Here is an 18,967-nt window from a genome sequence, read left to right as displayed (position 1 = left end):
GTCTTAATGTTCTTTTGCACTTTGTCGCAATGTTCTTGAATGTTTATGTAAAGCACTTTGAATTGCCCTGTTGCTGAAATGTGCTATACAAATAAAGCTGCCTTGCCTTTGGTGATACACGTTCAAGGGACATGAAGCTTGGAAGCTGGAAAAGTGATGTACACCACCATTATTATTAATTTGTTGGTCAGACAAACTACCAGTAATATGCTCGACTCTTCTCCAAGTTTAGTACCACACATAAAAAGGTGCTGCTTGGTCTTCACATGTTTAGCAGACGTTTTTGAGATTACAAGCACACAAACAGCACTTGAACGCCGCATCCACGTTTAGGAATATTTACCTCATCATTAATGGACACAACAGGGTCTTGTTTTTGCTTTGAGATCAGATGGCTCCATGGATGTATAAAGACAATAGCCCCCTCTGCTGGAGATTATTAGTGCTCCAAGATAGACAATAGACCCACTACATCACTGAGGAAAAAGGAGACTTCCACTATCAGAAACTGAGAATAAACTCTGCAGGACAGATAATAATGCACTATACTCACTTTTAACAGTCTCTTCTGCACTATACTCACTTTTTTAATAGTCCTGTATCACAGCTGTTACCCTGCACTATATTCAGTTTTAACAGTTTCCTTCATCTCCTTGTATTTTTATATCTGGTATATTTTTTTGTACTTTGTACTACTAACTTTTTTACTGCCTTTTATTAACATGTTTTGCCCTATGGAACTGTGATGCTGGAAACTTCAATTTCCCTCGGGATCAATAAAGTTACTCCCCCAAAATATAAGGTCTACATAAGCAGACCTAGCATTGTGGAGGGATGTCAGTTTAAATAATAGTTATTTGTGGAACTGTAAAAACAAAAAAGTTGGTTAATCAAATACTCCACAACATACCAATACTATAATATATTTTAAAGGACACAATGGCATTGTTGCCAAATCTTTACTTGTCTATTTAATTTTTAATTCTACTTTATGTCATCATTTTAGGATTCAATATTATCACTTATTTTACTGACACTTTTGTTTCTTACTTCCACTCGCTGTACTTTTCAGGCACCATAAACTGAATAAAGATGTAAGAAAAATTAAGAAATGAGGCACCAAATCAATAGATAAAGGAAAAAAAAAACAAGCCTAGTATTGTAGAGGAATGTCAGCTTAAATAAGTTATTTGTCGAACTGCAAAAACAAAACACTGTGCTGTACTGCACAGTAAACTGTTAAAGTATTACATATCACACTGCTATCAATTGAAGTATTTGTACTGCTGTTCATCATGTCAATAACCTCGTTGATAATATAACATGCTTTTATGCCATGAACACATACATACAGTGAGTTTGAAAATATAGTTTAATACAACATATACTGTATAGTTAAAGTCTGACAAAGCTGATAAGAACAGATAAGGTATTGTGGTCAATCTCAACAGCCTCACAACACATTATATCAGATCATACTAAACGTATTTTAAAAAAACAACAACAAAAACTAGGAAAGTGCCTGGTTATCCCGCCGAACATGGGTAAACCATGCACATACATTTTGAAAGGTAACTTGATTGATTTACATTTTCTACAACAATCGCATGGGGCACCGATATTGGACTTTTTACAGTACTGACAAAAGAAATCCAGCTTAATTAAGATGCATGTTTGCCGTCACTAGTCATCCTACCCTACTTTATGTTTAATAGTTTGGAGAAAGCCAGAAAGCGCTGTGTTCCTGTACAATGAACCTTTTCAAGTAGATGCTGTTCGAACAGCACTGACTTTATGCAGTTGGTCCATAATTAACATAAAATGTGACATGCAAATTGGATGTGCCTCTCTGGCTTTGTCAAGTCTTAATAGGGACCGATGAGGTTACTTGGTAAATCATCTCAGCGGGTTTGTCTGGTCGGCTTTCAACTATGTAACAATCATCGTCCATACTCGCTCCTGTTTTCCCATTCACGGGAGCCGCCTCTTGCCCTTTGTCCAGACCGATAGCCATGACTTGGTTTATCTTCATGTTGCCAGAAGTTGGAACCCCAAGTTTTCTCTCACCATTCATCTGAGCAGGATACGGGCTCATCGCCGGTGTCACCCTCTTCAGCTTGAAATGCCGTTTGCCGCCTTGCACGTGCGTCGCCATGAACTCCTGTGCTTTGGCACACTTGTGCCTCTGTAGCAGCTGAGCAGATTCAAAAGGAAGATAACAGACTCGGCATGCGTACCCGTTCGATGCGGAGGATGCCTGCACTGGTTTGCTCGATACACCTGATGCAGATTGTGTGGGCGTCTTCAACAGCGCAGAGGGAGTGACAGGACGCCCTTGAGTGCTTTTACTGAACGCACTGAGAGTTGGACTCCTCACCTGCAGGGATGGCGAGACATGAAGCCCCCGATTGCTTTTATTGTATGTACTCATTTTCTGGTTTTGCAACTGCAGGGAGGAAATCATAAGAGGTGCCCGACTGCCTTTAGTGGCTGCACTGGGATTCTGGGAAGTGGGCCAAGACCCATGAACACTTGGACTCCGCGCTGCCATAACTTCATTTGGCAACTTCATATTCAGCGGTCTCGCAGTGATGATTCTGAATTTGCTAGTTAGGGTGTTGGGTCCCTTACAAACATGGTAGCGAGGCACCATCTTCTTGCTGGAGAGCAGCAGCCCACATCCTATACAGCCAGCAACTTTATCAGTGACATGTAAGCTGTGGTGGGCGATGAGAGTGGCCGCCGTCATAAAACACTGCCCACATTTAGAACATGTGTAAGGCTTTGTCTTCTTAAATGTGCGCATCGTTCGCAACAACACGACAGGCTGGTAAACTGTCCAAAGATCCACTGTGGGTGCACCTACACCCGCAAAAATATTCTGCATGTCTTTCTCACGGGGCTTTGGGAGCAAAGGTACTTGTGACGGTGAGCGGTGCAACTGAGGCACTTGGGAAATCTGCGCAGACTGCATGGGAACTTGTGGCATGCGAGCTGATGTAAAGGGTGACTGCATCAAAGGCTTCGCTGGCAAAGACATTGATGGCGCACTGCCCAATCTAGGCGCCTTCCAGACAACCTCGCCGGCGTGTATTCTTTTCAGCTGCTGTTCCTCTTCTATGCGCTTCTCAATTCTGCGCTTCTTTATTGTTTCATGATCAAGCACTTGGTGTCCTGGTTCATGTGTAGTGCTGTGTTCCAGCATGTCTTTGTATTCAACAAACTCGGTTCCACATGAGCAGATGTGACTTGCAGCAGTGCAATAGTGTTCCTCCAGGCATTTTCGATTTGCAAATATCTGCTCACAGCTGAAGCAAAACCGTCCGGCGTTCAGCAAGCCTCTGCCTAAGCCGTCCTCCAGGACATTTTGCCTTCCTCCCTGCATCATCAGGCTGGGTATGGATGTGTTCGCTGTTTATGTGGAGCCCTCTGGAGCACCTTCGCTGTTGGAGACAGGTGTTGGAGTTAATGCAATCATAAACAGAATACAACTAAAATGGCCAAATATTCAGTTCAGTTATATATCATTATTTAATGGTGAGTGATCATACTATACAGTGGAAACCTCTTATAGTGATCATGTCTGTCCCACACACGGGACGAGAGAGAGCTGACAGACAAGACGATGGCGGAGGATTTGATGTCGAAGCGAAAAGCAAAAGCGCCTATTTGGCAATATTTCAGATTTAAACCCAATGCTATAAGGAGAACCATAATGTTAATGAGGTAATCGCCATGAGGAGGACGTAGCGGTCACAGCTGGTGTGCGCGGCAGAGCAGCGCCGGGTGGAAACCCGCGCTCCCACAGCGAAAGCTCGACCGGAGTGGCCAGACACACAACCATCCGACGTTAAAGATCAAAGTAAGCGCGCTACACATATTGACCGACATCTTTTCTTGTAAAATGTCCGGTGTAATCGGTAACACCAATGTTGTCATAAGTTTATTAATCGCTGGGAAAATTTCCTCACTGTCACATCTCTAGTTATTGCCAGACAAAGCATCATGAAAGTAAAAAAACAGAAAGAATTACTATAGTTTTAAATGTTTTTACATATATTGTCATGTATAAAAAGACCCAAAATGAACACTGTAAGTGGAATACTTTCTACAATAAGTGATATTGTTATTTATTTATTTATTTTAGTGTTATTTAAACAGCATTGTATAGGAATGATTCTGTCCCAAGTTTAGACTGCATAAAATATGGATGTAGTCTCCGTGACTTCACCTATTAGGTTTTTGAAGAGCCGTTGTGAAGCTCAAAGTGGGTGGCTCCGGCTGTCGCCATCTTGCCAGCGATGACACAGCCTAACTCACAGTTAATCCAAAAATAGGCAAAGAGGTGGAACGTCAGTGTAGCTGAGGCGTGCCTGGGTGACACCACAGAGGAGACAACTAGCAGCTCGTCACCTGGTATGGCACCCACCTGTCACTCAAAGCGGCCACGCCCTCATTATGTCTAACTTTAAGCCTTAATATAATTTAAACGGGTGAGTTATATAAAATTTCACCTCTGTACAGTTGTCATGAACAGGGATAGCTATACAGGCCAAAACCGTTTTGGTACCCGGCTGTAAACATGTTTATCTATGCTGTAAAATTGGGCTTTTTAAGATGGGGTCTATTGGGATTGACATGCTTTTGGAGCCTCAAGTGGTCATTTGAGGAACTGCAGTTTTTGGCACTTCCGCATTGGCGTCACGGCTATTGAATGCCGGCTGGGACACGTGCCCTGTCTCAATTTGCGTACTTAAACTATTTTGAACGCATACATGTATTCACACTATGAAGTATGGCAAAATGCAGTGCACTCTAAGGATGTTGTACTCAAAACAGTCAAAACGTTAAGTGTGGAACAATGGACAGTTCTCATTGATACCAACTCGGTACCAAAACTCTTAAAATGTGACGGTACTCGTTTTCTTCAGTACCGAACGATGCCTGTAATGGTCATTTGGTACCGGAGCGGAGGTACTGGAGATGCGATTCTTCCGGATCTAATGGAGGCATTATACGCTTACAAGTGTTCTCATCTACCGTGAAACGAAGGAAGAAGAAGAACGCCACAACAGCACGGAAAAAAACAACAACACAAGACGTGAAAGATGGCAGCTGCTGCAGCGCTACCTCCGCCTCAACTCGTTGAGAAAACAAATAGCAAGAGTCGGGTATGGAAGTAGTTTGCGTTCGAGGCGGATTTACAACGAGTAATAATAGATTCGCAAAAAACAGTCTGCGGTGCAGTAACGGTGCCGTCGTACTTTTCTTTCCAAAGGAGGAAATACTTCCAATTTAGCAAAGCACCTCAAAGACAGACATCCAGACAATATTGTTTGTTTTAAATACTTGAAGGCTACATGCCACTGTTCTGTTTTGCAATGTTAATAGACGTTTCTTTTCATTTATTACTTAAAGGCTACATGCCTCTGTTCTTTGTAATGTTTTAATAAAAGGAGTGCGTGTTGAATTACATGGCATTTATTGTTTTGTTTTTTTACCGTGGTATCGAATTGGTATCGAGAATCGTGTAAATTCACTGGTATTGGTATCGACTACTAGATTTCTGGTACCGTGACATCCCTACTCCCAATCACACCCCCCATGTGCTATGATAGTGCGCCACCTAGTGGACACGTGCAGACCAGGTTTCTACTGCGCATGTGTAGCAGCACCTCGATGATATGACGCGATATGGCGCCGTGTCATCTCCACTGTTACCCTCCTTGGTTGGCTTTATCTCTCAGCATCATGGTCCACCAAGCATGTTGATCCACATATAAGCGGTTGATCACCTTCATCATCACTATAAGCCGTTTACACTGCATCTGCATCAGCTGCATGCTAACGTTAAGCTAAAGGAGAGAAGACTGTCGGTTAAAGCTTCATTTTAAACATTTCCTCGTCTTTGAAAGGAGAGTACACATCCATGAGACGAGCAGATAACCTCTCAACCAGATTATTTCTACATCACGGGTGGTGAAATAACGTTACACACCTCAGAGCATGCTAACGTTAGCCTCACCTAGCTAGTGGACACTTACCTTCACATGGAAAGAAAGCGGTTGCTTAGTTACTAGTCTGGTTATATATCCTTGAAGCAAACACTAAACAAGCTGCTCGGTGGTCGTTTGGTTGAGACAGTCGGTATGGGGCTGACTAGCCGGTGTTTTAGAGGATAGTCTAGAGGCAGCTAGCCCGTTAGCCTCACCGACAAACAAGAGGAAAGACCCGACTCTTCTTCTACGCATGGCGCGCTTCTGCAGAGAGACTTCCGCGTTCTGCGTCGTCATAGTGACACCTGTCGGCTGGAGGTCATGATTCACCTTTGATGGTATTACTGCAGGTAGATCTACTGTACTGGGGGACTTAGTCTTTATTACACAAGAGACACATAAATAACATTACCTTGAGCCTGGCAGTCCATTCTTGACCTTTTATATATATATACATATATATATGTGTATATATATTCATGTATATGTATATATACACATATATATATATATATATACACATATATATATATATACATACATACATACATATATGTATGTATGTATGTATATATATATGTATATATATGTGTATATATATATGTATATGTATATATATGTGTGTATATATACACACATATATATACATATACATATATATATACTTTTCTTAAGTATATATATATGTGTGTATATATATAATACACATATTACACACTTGAATTAACCATTTTTTTCAAGTGTGCTATTAGTATACTTTATGTACTTATGTATTTATCAGATATACTTAAGAAAAGTATACTTGGCTTATACTATACTTATAGTATAAAAGTATATATGTATATAATTAAGTATAAAAAGTATATAGATATACTTGAATAAGTATATCTATACACTTATAAAAGTGTATAGATATACTTATAAAAGTGTATATATACACTTATAAAAGTGTATATATATACTTATAAATGTGTATGTATATACTTATAAATGTGTATGTATATACTTATAAATGTGTATATATACATACTTATAAATGTGTATATATACATACTTATAAATGTGTATATATATATAATTATAATTATAAAAGTATATATATACTTATAGAAGTATATATATATATACTTCTAAAAGTATATATTGTAGTATAAACCCTATTTAACAAGTAGTTTACTGTATATATTTTAAAGAGCACTTTCATAAACTATAAAGTGGGCTGCATGTATATACAAGTATACTTGCAGTATAAAAACTATTTAACTAGTAGTTTACGGAGAGTATACTTTAAAGTGCACTTTCATTAACTAAAAAGTGGGCTACAAATAAAACTAGTAAACTATCAGTACAATACTTACACTTAAAGTATACTTTTATAAATTAAAAAGTGGGCCTATTTAGTCCCAAGAAGTATTGAAGTAGTAGCCTGCACTTACAAGTATAAAACTAGTAAACTATCTGTGTATTTAGAGGCATGGGCGGAGATTATATAAAAGTGTTACATATAAATTGTGATATAATCTTTAGGAATTTAGTTAATACACTGCACTTTTTCCTTTTTACTGTGTAAGGGACTTCGGGTTGTTATTAAATAAACTGACTTGACAAACCACAAGTTTGGAAAAAAATCATTTCTTACCTTTTTTTTTGCTTTCGGTTTCCTTTAAATCTGATTTATAAAGAATACAATTATCAGGCCTCTGTTAAGATGGAAAATAAATGACCATTCAGTTGAATCAACACTTGTGGGAAGACATTTTATAAGCTAGTTATCACTCCAGGACTAATGTAATCAGTATTTTGCTTGTAAAGCTTACTTTTTATGAAGACCATGGCTAGATTAACCTGCTAAGAGCTGTGGTAAAGCCCCCTGTTCCTAATAAACTCTGTGCAATAAGTACAGTTTTCTATGCTGGAATACTGACAAGAGTGGTAATTTGATTTAAGTACAAATACAAAATGAGATTAAATAATATTAAAATTAAAAATTTGACAAAGATGGTGTTTAAAACAGGGGCTCAAGATCAGGTAATAAACTATGAGCCACCTTAAGGCCCTTAACATGTCAGCTGATTCTATGCTTTAAATTGTACATACTCATATATTCATAGACAAGCTGAAAAAAAAGTGGAGCTTTTTGAGGCCCCGGGGCTGTTGATAATCCAACCTCGACAGTGACACTATATTTCATTGATTAGTTTGCATACATAATCTGGAGGCAAATGTATATAATTAACTCTAAAATGCACACCATGATCTTATTGTGAAGAAGTACTTCTAAATTAAAGCAACTGTGAACTGAAATCTTGTGAACATAGCAAATTAATTATTCATCACTTTATATCTGGTCTCCCTGATGATCCATCTAATGGAAAGACAAACATACCTACAGTTATTGTGCATTAATATAGTAATAAAGGCCCGATAATCAAAATATGTCATTGTGTAGTAGCAAAAACATGTACATACTGTATTTGCCTCCCTGGCTCTTTCAGCTTGGATTTGTGTCTAACAAGTTCTTTCATATTAAGTATACTATTTTCTTGTGGATTAGATATTTATATTAAATGAGAATGCCTGTCTCACAAAGCAGGATTGTTGGTTATCTGGATAATTGTGAAAAGCCATTACATAAACCCCCAGACAGCTGTAAAAAGAGTTATTCCTGGCTTGGATATAGGTCCCATAATCACACAAAATGATGTAACATACTTGTTTCACATACTGGTATGTTTATTAACACCAGGAACAACAACGAGCTACATCACAAACTCTGTCATAAAAGTTTGATTATCAAATACTCAGAAACACTTACAGGCTAATGAGACTATGCAATATAAGGGATTAACTGGATAAAACAAATTGTACAGTATACCAAAGCTTCTTTTTTTACAGTGGCGAGCTACTATAACACTCTCAGAGTTGCTTTAAAAAAAACAACAAAAAAACTCATGTGGCTGTACAGTGTCAAAAAAACAAACATAAGTAAAATACAATTGGCACATATGGAAAGAACGAACTATGCTAAAATGTGGTCTGTTCTTAAATGCACCGCTCCCCTGTTAGCCATTTTTTTCAGAAAGTGTCATTAAGAAGTCAGCTGCTCTTGTGTTTTTGGCTTGGTGTCTCCAGCCATGATGCGATGAATCCTCCTGCGGTGGTTTTTGAGTGATTTCAGGTTCGGGTATGTGCCCTGGCAGACGTCACAGCGATATAAGTCAGACTGTTTCTGAGTTTTGTCTGTTTTGTGAGTCAGCAGGTGTTTCTGCAAACCGTCCATGGTGCCAAACCAGCGAAGGCAAGCAGGGCAACGCACAGGCTTGACGGCGGGCTTGCAAGCCCCGCTCCTCTGGTGAAACATCAAACTGATTGTGTTCGGGAAGTCAGAGTTGCAGTTGGAACAGTGATACGTCTTGGGCGGGTTTGCGGGATTTGTGGCCCGTACACCCTTGCATCGATTCCAGGATAGGTGCCTACGAAGGGAACAGCGAGTGGAGAAAGTGTTGCAACATCGCGAGCATACAATCCGCTGCTGCTTCTTTGTTGTATTTTGAACCGGCTCTGTGCGATGCTGCTTCGGTTGAGGCTGATGCACTGGCTGAGATGGCTGCAGCTGAGGCGGCTGTTGCTGAAATCTAAGCAATAGAGGTTGTGATGGCTGTATTCCCTTCAGCAGCTGGTGACGAGGATGCATGTGGATCTGCAGGTGAACTTCGTAGTCTGCCCAGGAATTAACAGTCTCTCCACAAGTCGGACATGTGTAGGATTCTCGTGCATGCTTCTGCAGATGCTCCAGGAGAAGCCTTGGAGATGTAAATCCGACCCCGCATTCGCACGTCACCCTCCGGGGAAGCACCGAGGGCAGCGACATGATGCCCCAGTTGCCTCCATCATCCTCCTCGGTTTGACAGTCTGTTGCAGTGCCCGACATACTCTGCTGCGCAGTCCCGCTACTATCCACCTGTCCACCATCTGCAATTGTTCGTTGCATCTGACATTTCCTTCTGTGAACCATCATGTTATCTTTGCGGTTAAAGGTCTTCCCACAGACAAAACAATCAAACATTGGTTTCGTATTGTTGGCAGTTAGAAGAGTGGCACCCTGACCACCACTCTGTGCTACAGGCCCAGTTACACGCGGCCTAAATCCACACAGCCGTAGATGGCGCCTCAAAGTAGATGGGCGACTGTAGGTTTTCTGACACCTGGTACAAGGGTAACGTTTTACACCATCACTGACAAAATAGCGCAGGCTAGGGGGCGCCGTTCCTGCGGACTTCTTCACCTCTCTGTCGTTACCTGCATCTTTTGTAGAGTCAAGCACCTCCATTTCATCATCCAAGGGCATTGTCCACTCCCCTTCATCACTGTCTTCATTATCAACTGTGGCTGAATCCCAGCTAGTGTTTTCATCTCCTTGCTGGTGCGAAGTCACACACAGAGAGGCGTTCTCGTGCTCCTCCATCACGGGAGATTTGGGGTAGAATGGTGAGAAGCTTTTTGCTGGAGGAGTCCAGGCCAACTGCTGCTCTGAATTTTGAGAGGTCACCTCGACCTTGATGCGACCAGTAACTTCGGTGCCCACGGCAACACTCTTGTTGAGTAGAGATCCAGCTTTAACATCTGCATCCGTTTTGGCTTCACTGTTTGATCTCAGTACTGGCATTCTCTGAATGGAGGGATTGGCCTGCGGAGAGGGGGCTGAGCCTGGGCCCTGGCACTTGTGCATTTTGAGGTTCCACCTCCGTGCGTAGCTGTGCTTGCACAATGGACAAAAGAAAACTTTTTTTGAATTGTTTAGACTATGGAATGGCAATATTTTTTGGCCAAATGGTATCTTATTTTTAAAAGAGCTTGATGGCTGCATGCTCTTGTTTCCTAACTGAGGGCATACGTGATTGTCAGGTAAAGGCAGCCGCCCAATGATCAGCTGTTTGCAGCGACGACAACATTTAATCCTCTCTTTTTTGTGCAAGAAATGATGCTCTGTCAGCTTGTCCAAGTTTGGAAAGACCCTTCGACAGCGGCCACATTGATATCTCCCAAATGTGCCATTACTGCCATGACCAATGAGCTTTTGACGAGTTTCAAGAACCACAACAGGTGAGAAAGTCTTAGTCAGAGACACAACCTTCTTCTTACTGGACTCAAGGACTTTGCTGATGGATGGAGCTTTTGTCTTTATACCAGGTTTTGCAAGCAGCCGCCTTAACTCTGCTATCGAGAGATCGCTGGTCGGGGGCACCTCAGTTTTTGCTACTGGTGTTATATCAACCGGGACGACTTCTTGTTTGGGGGTAACTGTTTTCACTTCACTGTTTTGATTCGGAGACAGAGGATGTCGAAATTGCTTCATGTATGCTGATGCCAACAGCTTCATTAGGGAGTTATTTCCTGGCAAACTTTTACCCTTTTCGCTGCTGAGAACAGAATTTGTTTGGTCCTGCAAACAAATGTCCTCTACAGTATCTGGTATGTGCTCTGCTGTGGCTGTTATGTTCTCAAGTTGTTTCTCACTGTCATTTTGAGGGGGTGTACACTGGCCTTGAGGAGTGGTTACTATGGCAATGCCATCCTTCAGGCTTACATCTGCTTTATGGTCTGTTAATGTGGGTAGTTCGACAGCTGGCAACCTTGAGGTAGAGGGGCAACTAAGGACCAAGCCTGGCTGAGTCACAATTGGAATGAATGATACACGCTGGGTGGGAAAGACGTCATCGCACCCTGCTCCACTAGAGAGAACGCTATTACTATCTTGCAGTGGCTGTGGTTGAGAGTCATGTGAGCGCTTATGCTCCAGCATAAGATTGAAGTCCTGAAACTCCTCTCCGCAATCACAAATATATAAAGAAGGTGACTCAGGCAAGAGTGTTGGTGGACTGGGGTGCTCGCCGGATGAGTCCATAGTTGCAAACAGTGTGAAAGGTGGGCTGAAGTTAGGCTGTGCAGGGGCAGGAACCTTGGAGAGTGCACTAGCATGGGTTGCCTGATGTACTAGCAAGGAGGCCAATCCAGTGAAGGTAGCTGAACACGCCACACAACGATACACTTTGGGGGATGAAGTGCTTCCTTGTAACCCGAGCATCATGGCAGCCAAACGTACCAGGCAATCCAGGTGTTGTGGTCACGCAAGGAAGTGTCCTGTAAATCACACACAACATAAACAAACATGATGTCACCAAGTGAAAATGGACACACAATCACAATTTTAACATTGTTTCCAAAAAATACATTTTTCAACCTTAAAACTTTCTACGCATTCCACTGGCATACCTGTATACTAGGACTGCAGCTATCGATTATCTTTGAGTATTCTACAAACGATTCCATCGATCAATCGGGTAAGCGGAAAATAAATACTTTTTCTCTCTTATTATTAAAGAGCAATTGTAAATTTACAAAAGAGAAATTAAGACGGGTCTCTTAAAATGAACAACTAATTGGTTTCATTAGAAAAATCTATATAATAATCCATACAATAATTTCTGTTGAAACTAAACCCATTTTGTGCATTCAAGTGCCATATTACATTCTGTTTTTTAAATAAAATATTTTCTGAAATGCAAACAATATATTTAAAAAAATAATTTCAAAGCTTCGATACAAAGAATTTGCGTCGATTTTTAGTAATCAAATTACTGGAATTACTCAAAGAATCATTTCAGCCCTACTGTATACACCAAAACAATTCTCATTCATTTCACTGTTAAAAGCAGTTACTTTTTTAAACATGGTCTCAATTGTTGGAAAACAAAAGGAATGTAAGCATGAGAAAACTAGAGTTATTTTGTGTTCTTTACAAAAAAAAAATTTGTATTCAAATATATGACGAGCAATATAGTTTGTGTAATGAGGTATTCCAATTTGCCAATCCTACAAAACATTGTTAGGTGGGGTTTTAGCAAACATGGTTCAGTTGGAACAATGCCTAGGGCTGCAAATTTTAAGAAACGGCCATGCTTAGTGGTGCTGCCTTGGCCGACATTTTATCCCAGCATCCAACTCCACAGAGCACCTGAGAGATGCCCTGGATTGCAACATGAAGAGATGCAGCCCCGCCTGCCCGTGGCCAGCAAATCCATCTGGTCTTTCTGCAGAAATGGGATCACATCCCACAGCTGCAGATTTACGCATCATTTCCACTGGCTTTGTGTAGCATGCTTTAGCCTCCCCAGGACCAGGTGCATTTCCACTTTATCCTCACAGCAGGGAAAAAAATCATGCAGACCTGGCTGCGATACAGTGATCTTGCCTCCGAGCAGGGCCAAACCATGATGAGCTGTGTTGTTGATCGAAACCAATTAGCGAGACATGTGAGACTAGCCTTCCTATGTCCATGTAACGACACATCAATTTGTATATCCGGTTAAATAAAGTGGGCAGTACTTGATTTGTATTTTATTTTAATTTAATAATGCATTTTTGTGATATTAATATTTTTATTTATATATTTTGATAGTTATCTTTGTATTTGGTGGTCTTTTCTTTGTGTGATGCAATGATGTTTACTGCCAGTGCATTGTCTTTATGGAGTATCAGGTGTAAAATGGGTGTTTTCTTTAATTCCACTTGGATGATGACTAGGGATGCACCGATACCGGATCGGATATTGGGCTGATACTGACTCAAACAGCTGGATCGGTAATCGTGACAGTGGGGCCAATCTATTAAATTCTTGCAACAGTTCTATATGTATACTATATACATGATATACTGAATTTGAATTCCTGTTTAAGTTTTGACCAATTTGTTACTGCATTAAAAAGGTTTACACCTGAATTGTAATTATTGATCATTTTGAAGATTTTTTTGCCAAGTTAGCAACTTAGCAAAAAAATCTTCACATCACATTAACGCAAATTTCTTCTAACGCCACTAATTTCTTTAAAGCATTAACGCAATCGATCTTCCAGAGGTTGTAGTGGGCTCAGTTTTAAAGCTAGAGTGAAGATACTGGTATCATATGAAACTAGAAAACATAAGGAATTGGTACCAACAATGTCATACTAGTTTGTCATGAAGGGGGCTAAATGACGCTCCAAAATTTTGTCGAGGAAAAACTGTCATGGCCATTTTCAAAGGGGTCCCTTGACCTCTGACCTCAAGATATGTGAATGAAAATGGGTTCTATGGGTACCCACGAGTCTCCCCTTTACAGACATGCCCACTTTATGATAACCACATGCAGTTTAGGGCAAGTCATAGTCAAGTCAGCACACTGACAGCTGTTGTTGCCTGTTGGGCTGCAGTTTGCCATGTTATGATTTGAGCATATTATTTTACGCTTAATACAGTACCTGTGAGGATTTCTGGCCAATATTTGTCATTAATTTGTGTCATTAATCGATGTCAAAAAATAAATATATACATTTATTTGCATTAAGCAAGCATATTTGATCCACTCCCATGTTGATAAGAACATTAAATACTTGATAAATCTCCCTTTAAGGTACATTTTGAAACAGATAAATGTGTGATTCATTTACGATTAATCAGGATTAAATATTTAAATCGATTGACATCACTAATAATAATAATAATAATAATAATAATATAACGTTATAATCACAATTTATAATTATAATAATGCTGGTTAAGTTTTGCTCCTCTTGAAGGTGTCCTTTTGGGGCATGTTTGAACCCCTCTCTCTTTTCTATTCAACACACACATATTCAAAATTATAAACGTTTGATTTAGTTAAAAAAAAAAAATATCACAGCATAAACATAAACATGTAAATCTAAACATTTTAAGCTGTCATGCACGGGAATGAGAGCCTTATTTGCGGCTTGCATTATCTAACTATACACCACAAGCCACCAAACATTAAGTGTACCTGAACGCAACACCACACACTGAAGGAACCCTATGCCAAGAAATAATAATAATAATATAATAATAATAATAACACCAGGATATTGAGGATCTCAAGCTACAATAGCTTGCTACTGCAGAGTGACTACATTGCAAACGAATGGGATGTTGTTTCACCAATAACACACACACATAGTATCGTTATTACAAGCTCTATTATGAGGATCTTCTCACATGAGCACTATTCATCTGCTACCTTGGTATCTGACGCTTCCATGCATAACACCCAAGGTCTTGTTGGGTTGCTAGTGAAAGCTAACCAAGGGGGAGGTGGTCGGCCACGTTACCGGAGAAGGAAGGCCGGAGAAAAGCAATAACTACCGCTAACAATCCAGCTACCATGACCTACTATGGAGCAGCTTCTGCACACAATCACACACCGTGTGTTACCTTCACGTACTCACCAGCCTCAGGAGCTGCAGCAGCGTTATTCCTCAATGTGAGACTGGAGAAGATATATTGGCGGCTCCAGCAGATGTGTCCATGCAGAGAGAGACGCGGCTCAGCTCAGCTCAGCTCGGCTCTGCTCTATGGAGAACAAATGTGATGCTGTGCCAGGAGAGGAAGAGCACCGAGCCGAGCCCGGAGCTGCAGCTGCAGCAGGCGCGGAAAAGGAAAGACACACAGGAGGTCTAACACTGCGCATGCGCGTTTCACTCAAGCGCCTCTCGGAGAAGCGGTGCGGTGCGGTGCGGTGCGGTGCCAGATGGGCAAGATGCGGGCGGTGCGCAATGGCTGCTGCGCAAAGGTTTGGCGCTACAGTGGACAGTTGAAATTGCAGGTCATGTGAGGCGCTCTGTGTCTGAATTAAACAAACTGCAGGAAATAATGCAGACATTTTTATTGAGCATTACACAATCAGCAATTTTTGTTTGCATTATCACAATTTTAACCAGATGTCTAACATAAAATGCATTATTTTTTCCAGTGTGCTAAGAGGGTCCAACTGTAGACCTCAGTCAATTACCTTTTTTTTTCAACCCCCCTCATAATATATATATATATATTTTTATTTTTAAACAATATTTTTATTGAATTTTACATATAAACATATATACATATATATGCATACAGACAGACTAACAATATTAATAATTAAATTATACAATGAAATGTTTAGTCAGAATTTCAAAGAAAGAGAGACATGACATTTCATGTATTTCACATATCTAACAAAGAAAACAAAGAAAATAAAAGATAGAAAATAAATAAATACCTCAAAGAAGAAAAGCAAACAAACAAACAATTATAATATACAATATTTTTATTGCTGAAATTGCATACAATAATATCTGTTGAAACTAAACCCATTTTGTGCATTTAAGTGCCATATTACATTCTGGTTTTTAAATTTAATTTTATATGAATGATGTAAACAAATTGCAGTAAATAATGCAGAAATTGTATTGAGCATTACACAATCAGCAATCTATTTTTTTTGTGCATTATCACAATTTTAACCAGATGTCTAACATAAAATGCATCAAATTATTTTTTTCCAGTGTGCACCTGGTGCTAAGAGGGTCCAACTGCAGAACTCAGTCAATTACCTTTTCTTTTTTTTTCAACGCCCTTATAATATTTAATGCATTATTGTCTTTAAAGGTTCAGGCACACCTGAAGATAATTAATATAAATCTAACACTAATAAGATAAGATAAGATATTCCTTTATTAGTCTTGCAGTGGGGAAATTTGCAGTGTACAGCAGCAAAGGGGATAGTGCAAAAAACAAGATGCATCAGCTAACACAGTAAAAAAAAAAAGAGCTAAACAAAGTGTAACAAAATATGAACCATTTAAATAGAAGGAAGTATAAAAATAGGAGCAGTATATACAGTATTGACAATAAACAGACTATTAACAAAATTGCACAAGTGGAAAATGATATTGCACAGTGAGAATGAAATGAAATTCCACCTGAAAATATTGCACAGCATGAGTAGTAATAATGATAATGATATTGCACAGTCATTATACAGTGTAGTGCAGTTATTGTCAGTATTTGGTGTGTAAGTGTAAGTGGTCTACTGGGAGCAGTGCTGGTTGTGGAGTCTGACAGCTGCAGGAAGGAAGGACCTGCGATAGCGCTCCTTCACACTCTTCGGGTGGAGCAGCCTGCCGCTGAAGGAGCTCTCCAGTGCTGAGATGGTGTCCTGCATGGGGTGGGAGTCATTCTCCATCATGGATGACAGCTTAGCCATCATCCTCCTCTCTCCCACCACCTCCACTGTGTCGAGGATTCCTGATCACTCTGTCGAGTCTCTTCCTCTCCGCAGCCGAGATGCTGCTGCCCCAGCAGACCACTCCATAAAAAATGTTTGATGCCACCACAGTGTCCTAAAATGTTAATTTGACAAATTGAAAGTATGAAACATATATAAGAAGAGATATTGTACAACTGCTCCCGCCAGGACTGGAAAAAGAAACATGACTGAATGACTTTAACATTACATTTGTCCCTGAAGCCCTGTGGCTAAAAGCCCTCTTCTGGCTTATTAGAGAGCTGTGAAGTGGTTGGGATGTGCTGTGTAGTTCATAATTGCTACTTGCCTGTATAGCATGAGCTTCATGTATCAGTTTAAAAGGCGGTGCAGTCAGACACAGACAGGTAGAACATATTATGCAGAAAGGTTCTGCACTGAGGACTTGAGCTTTTATGGTGCAGCTCCACATATTAATAGAGGAAATATTTTAGCATGTCAACTGTAAGGTTGACCATGGAGAGAGGGAACTACTGCAGTTTCTATATGCAGTCTCAAGGCTTGTGTTTGATCAGTCACCAATGGATAATGGCCAGAAAGCACTTGCACCCTGAATGGCCAGGCATTTCTCATGGTAGGCTACTATACCCCGAGGGAAACAAGATTATGGTCTGCTTCACTAATATAAGATACAGTCCAGTCACATCCAGTAACCACATTGTCCCCAGCTACAGCTCTTCAGCATGGGGAACAGTGGGTTTCTAACTGTAAAAATGTGATACTGATACAGATCAAGCTGCTTCCTATTCTGCAAACCGGGCACATAATTTAACATTGCCTCACTGACTTCCTCAACCGCTTGATTAAAGTGAGTGCTACTGGGATGAAATAAGACTGCAGCTGCTGGCTGCTCTCTCTCTCTGAAATGTGGATCTTGTAGTTCACAGAACTTGTTTTGTTTAATTTGATGAAGGCTGAGCCACTTTCCCAAGAATTTGTGCTCTGATATTAGCAACAGGACTCCCAGCACCTCAACCAGGCTGAGCATGAACTGTATATCTACATTTTCAGGATATGGAGATTCATATTCTTTACTTTCCCAGACTACTCCCACATCTCATGCAGCTCCTCTGGGGCAGGTATTAAGAGGTTTAACGTTAAGGACCATATTGCTTCCAGGTCTTTTCAGAGTTAGACACTTGATGGTGTGATATTAATATTCATAACATTCATATTCGGTAACTGTTCACTGAGTGGAGTGACACTTTCTCTGTTTCCTTACAAGGGCTGCTCTCAGGTCCTCTCTCCTGATCAAGTCCAGTGCATCAGTGGCAGGCAATAATGGATTGGTTGAGAGAGTCACTGGAACTGAAAACAACTCTCGTCTTTGATGTGATTTCCCTTGTCTTACTCAAATCAACTGCAAACGTCTTTGTAAAATCCATTAGTGGGGCCCACATCACTGGGACTGATTCACAATATCCTTCTGGGCCAAGGTTACAAGTAAAAGTATATGATATGGTGACCAAAGCATCCTCTTTCATAATCCTATGGTTATGCAGCATCTATGAGGGGTACTCCAGAAATAAATAAAAAAGCCAATTAACCAAACCCTTTCTCCTGCAAAGTCAGGAGCTCCTACATTTTCTGGTCCGAGAAAAGGACTCTCAAAAAACAGGATTACTGTATCTGTTACCATGACAACTAATGGCCTGAAACTAACCTGCTATGACAAGCTCTGTGGGGCTGAGCCAGTGCTGAAGCTGTGTTTTTCTTCACTATCAGTCCTTCATCTCATTATGCTATGGCCTTAAGTCAAATATATGAATAATATATATTTTGTATTCATTGTTTTTTGTTCATAATAAAGTGATCACAGCTTGATATGGTTAGG

General features: G+C 40.3%; 2 protein-coding genes across 4 annotated transcripts; both read right to left on the bottom strand.

The window, feature by feature from the left end:
* Positions 1 to 1,353: 1,353 nt before the first annotated feature.
* On the bottom strand, positions 1,354 to 6,330 carry LOC119497561. 2 transcript variants are annotated; one of them, XM_037785782.1, is made up of 2 exons: positions 6,045 to 6,330; positions 1,354 to 3,438 (listed from the first exon to the last, which is right to left on the bottom strand). In XM_037785782.1, exon 2 carries the CDS (start codon positions 3,386 to 3,388, stop codon positions 1,859 to 1,861), a length of 1,530 nt encoding a protein of 509 aa, XP_037641710.1. In that variant the 5' UTR covers positions 3,389 to 3,438; positions 6,045 to 6,330; the 3' UTR covers positions 1,354 to 1,858. The 2 variants fall into 2 exon arrangements, with proteins under 2 accessions (XP_037641710.1, XP_037641709.1); XM_037785781.1 differs by having other exon boundaries at positions 1,354 to 3,443; positions 6,045 to 6,327.
* Positions 6,331 to 8,705: 2,375 nt separating this feature from the next.
* On the bottom strand, positions 8,706 to 15,573 carry im:7147486 (zinc finger protein Xfin). 2 transcript variants are annotated; one of them, XM_037785748.1, is made up of 2 exons: positions 15,261 to 15,573; positions 8,706 to 12,137 (listed from the first exon to the last, which is right to left on the bottom strand). In XM_037785748.1, exon 2 carries the CDS (start codon positions 12,082 to 12,084, stop codon positions 9,085 to 9,087), a length of 3,000 nt encoding a protein of 999 aa, XP_037641676.1. In that variant the 5' UTR covers positions 12,085 to 12,137; positions 15,261 to 15,573; the 3' UTR covers positions 8,706 to 9,084. The 2 variants fall into 2 exon arrangements, with proteins under 2 accessions (XP_037641676.1, XP_037641677.1); XM_037785749.1 differs by having other exon boundaries at positions 15,275 to 15,573.
* Between the last annotated feature and the right edge of the window lie 3,394 nt (positions 15,574 to 18,967).

This window comes from Sebastes umbrosus, chromosome 11 (assembly GCF_015220745.1).
Source record: "Sebastes umbrosus isolate fSebUmb1 chromosome 11, fSebUmb1.pri, whole genome shotgun sequence".
Taxonomy (NCBI): domain Eukaryota; kingdom Metazoa; phylum Chordata; class Actinopteri; order Perciformes; family Sebastidae; genus Sebastes; species Sebastes umbrosus.
This window is presented reverse-complemented; position numbering and strand designations above follow the sequence as displayed.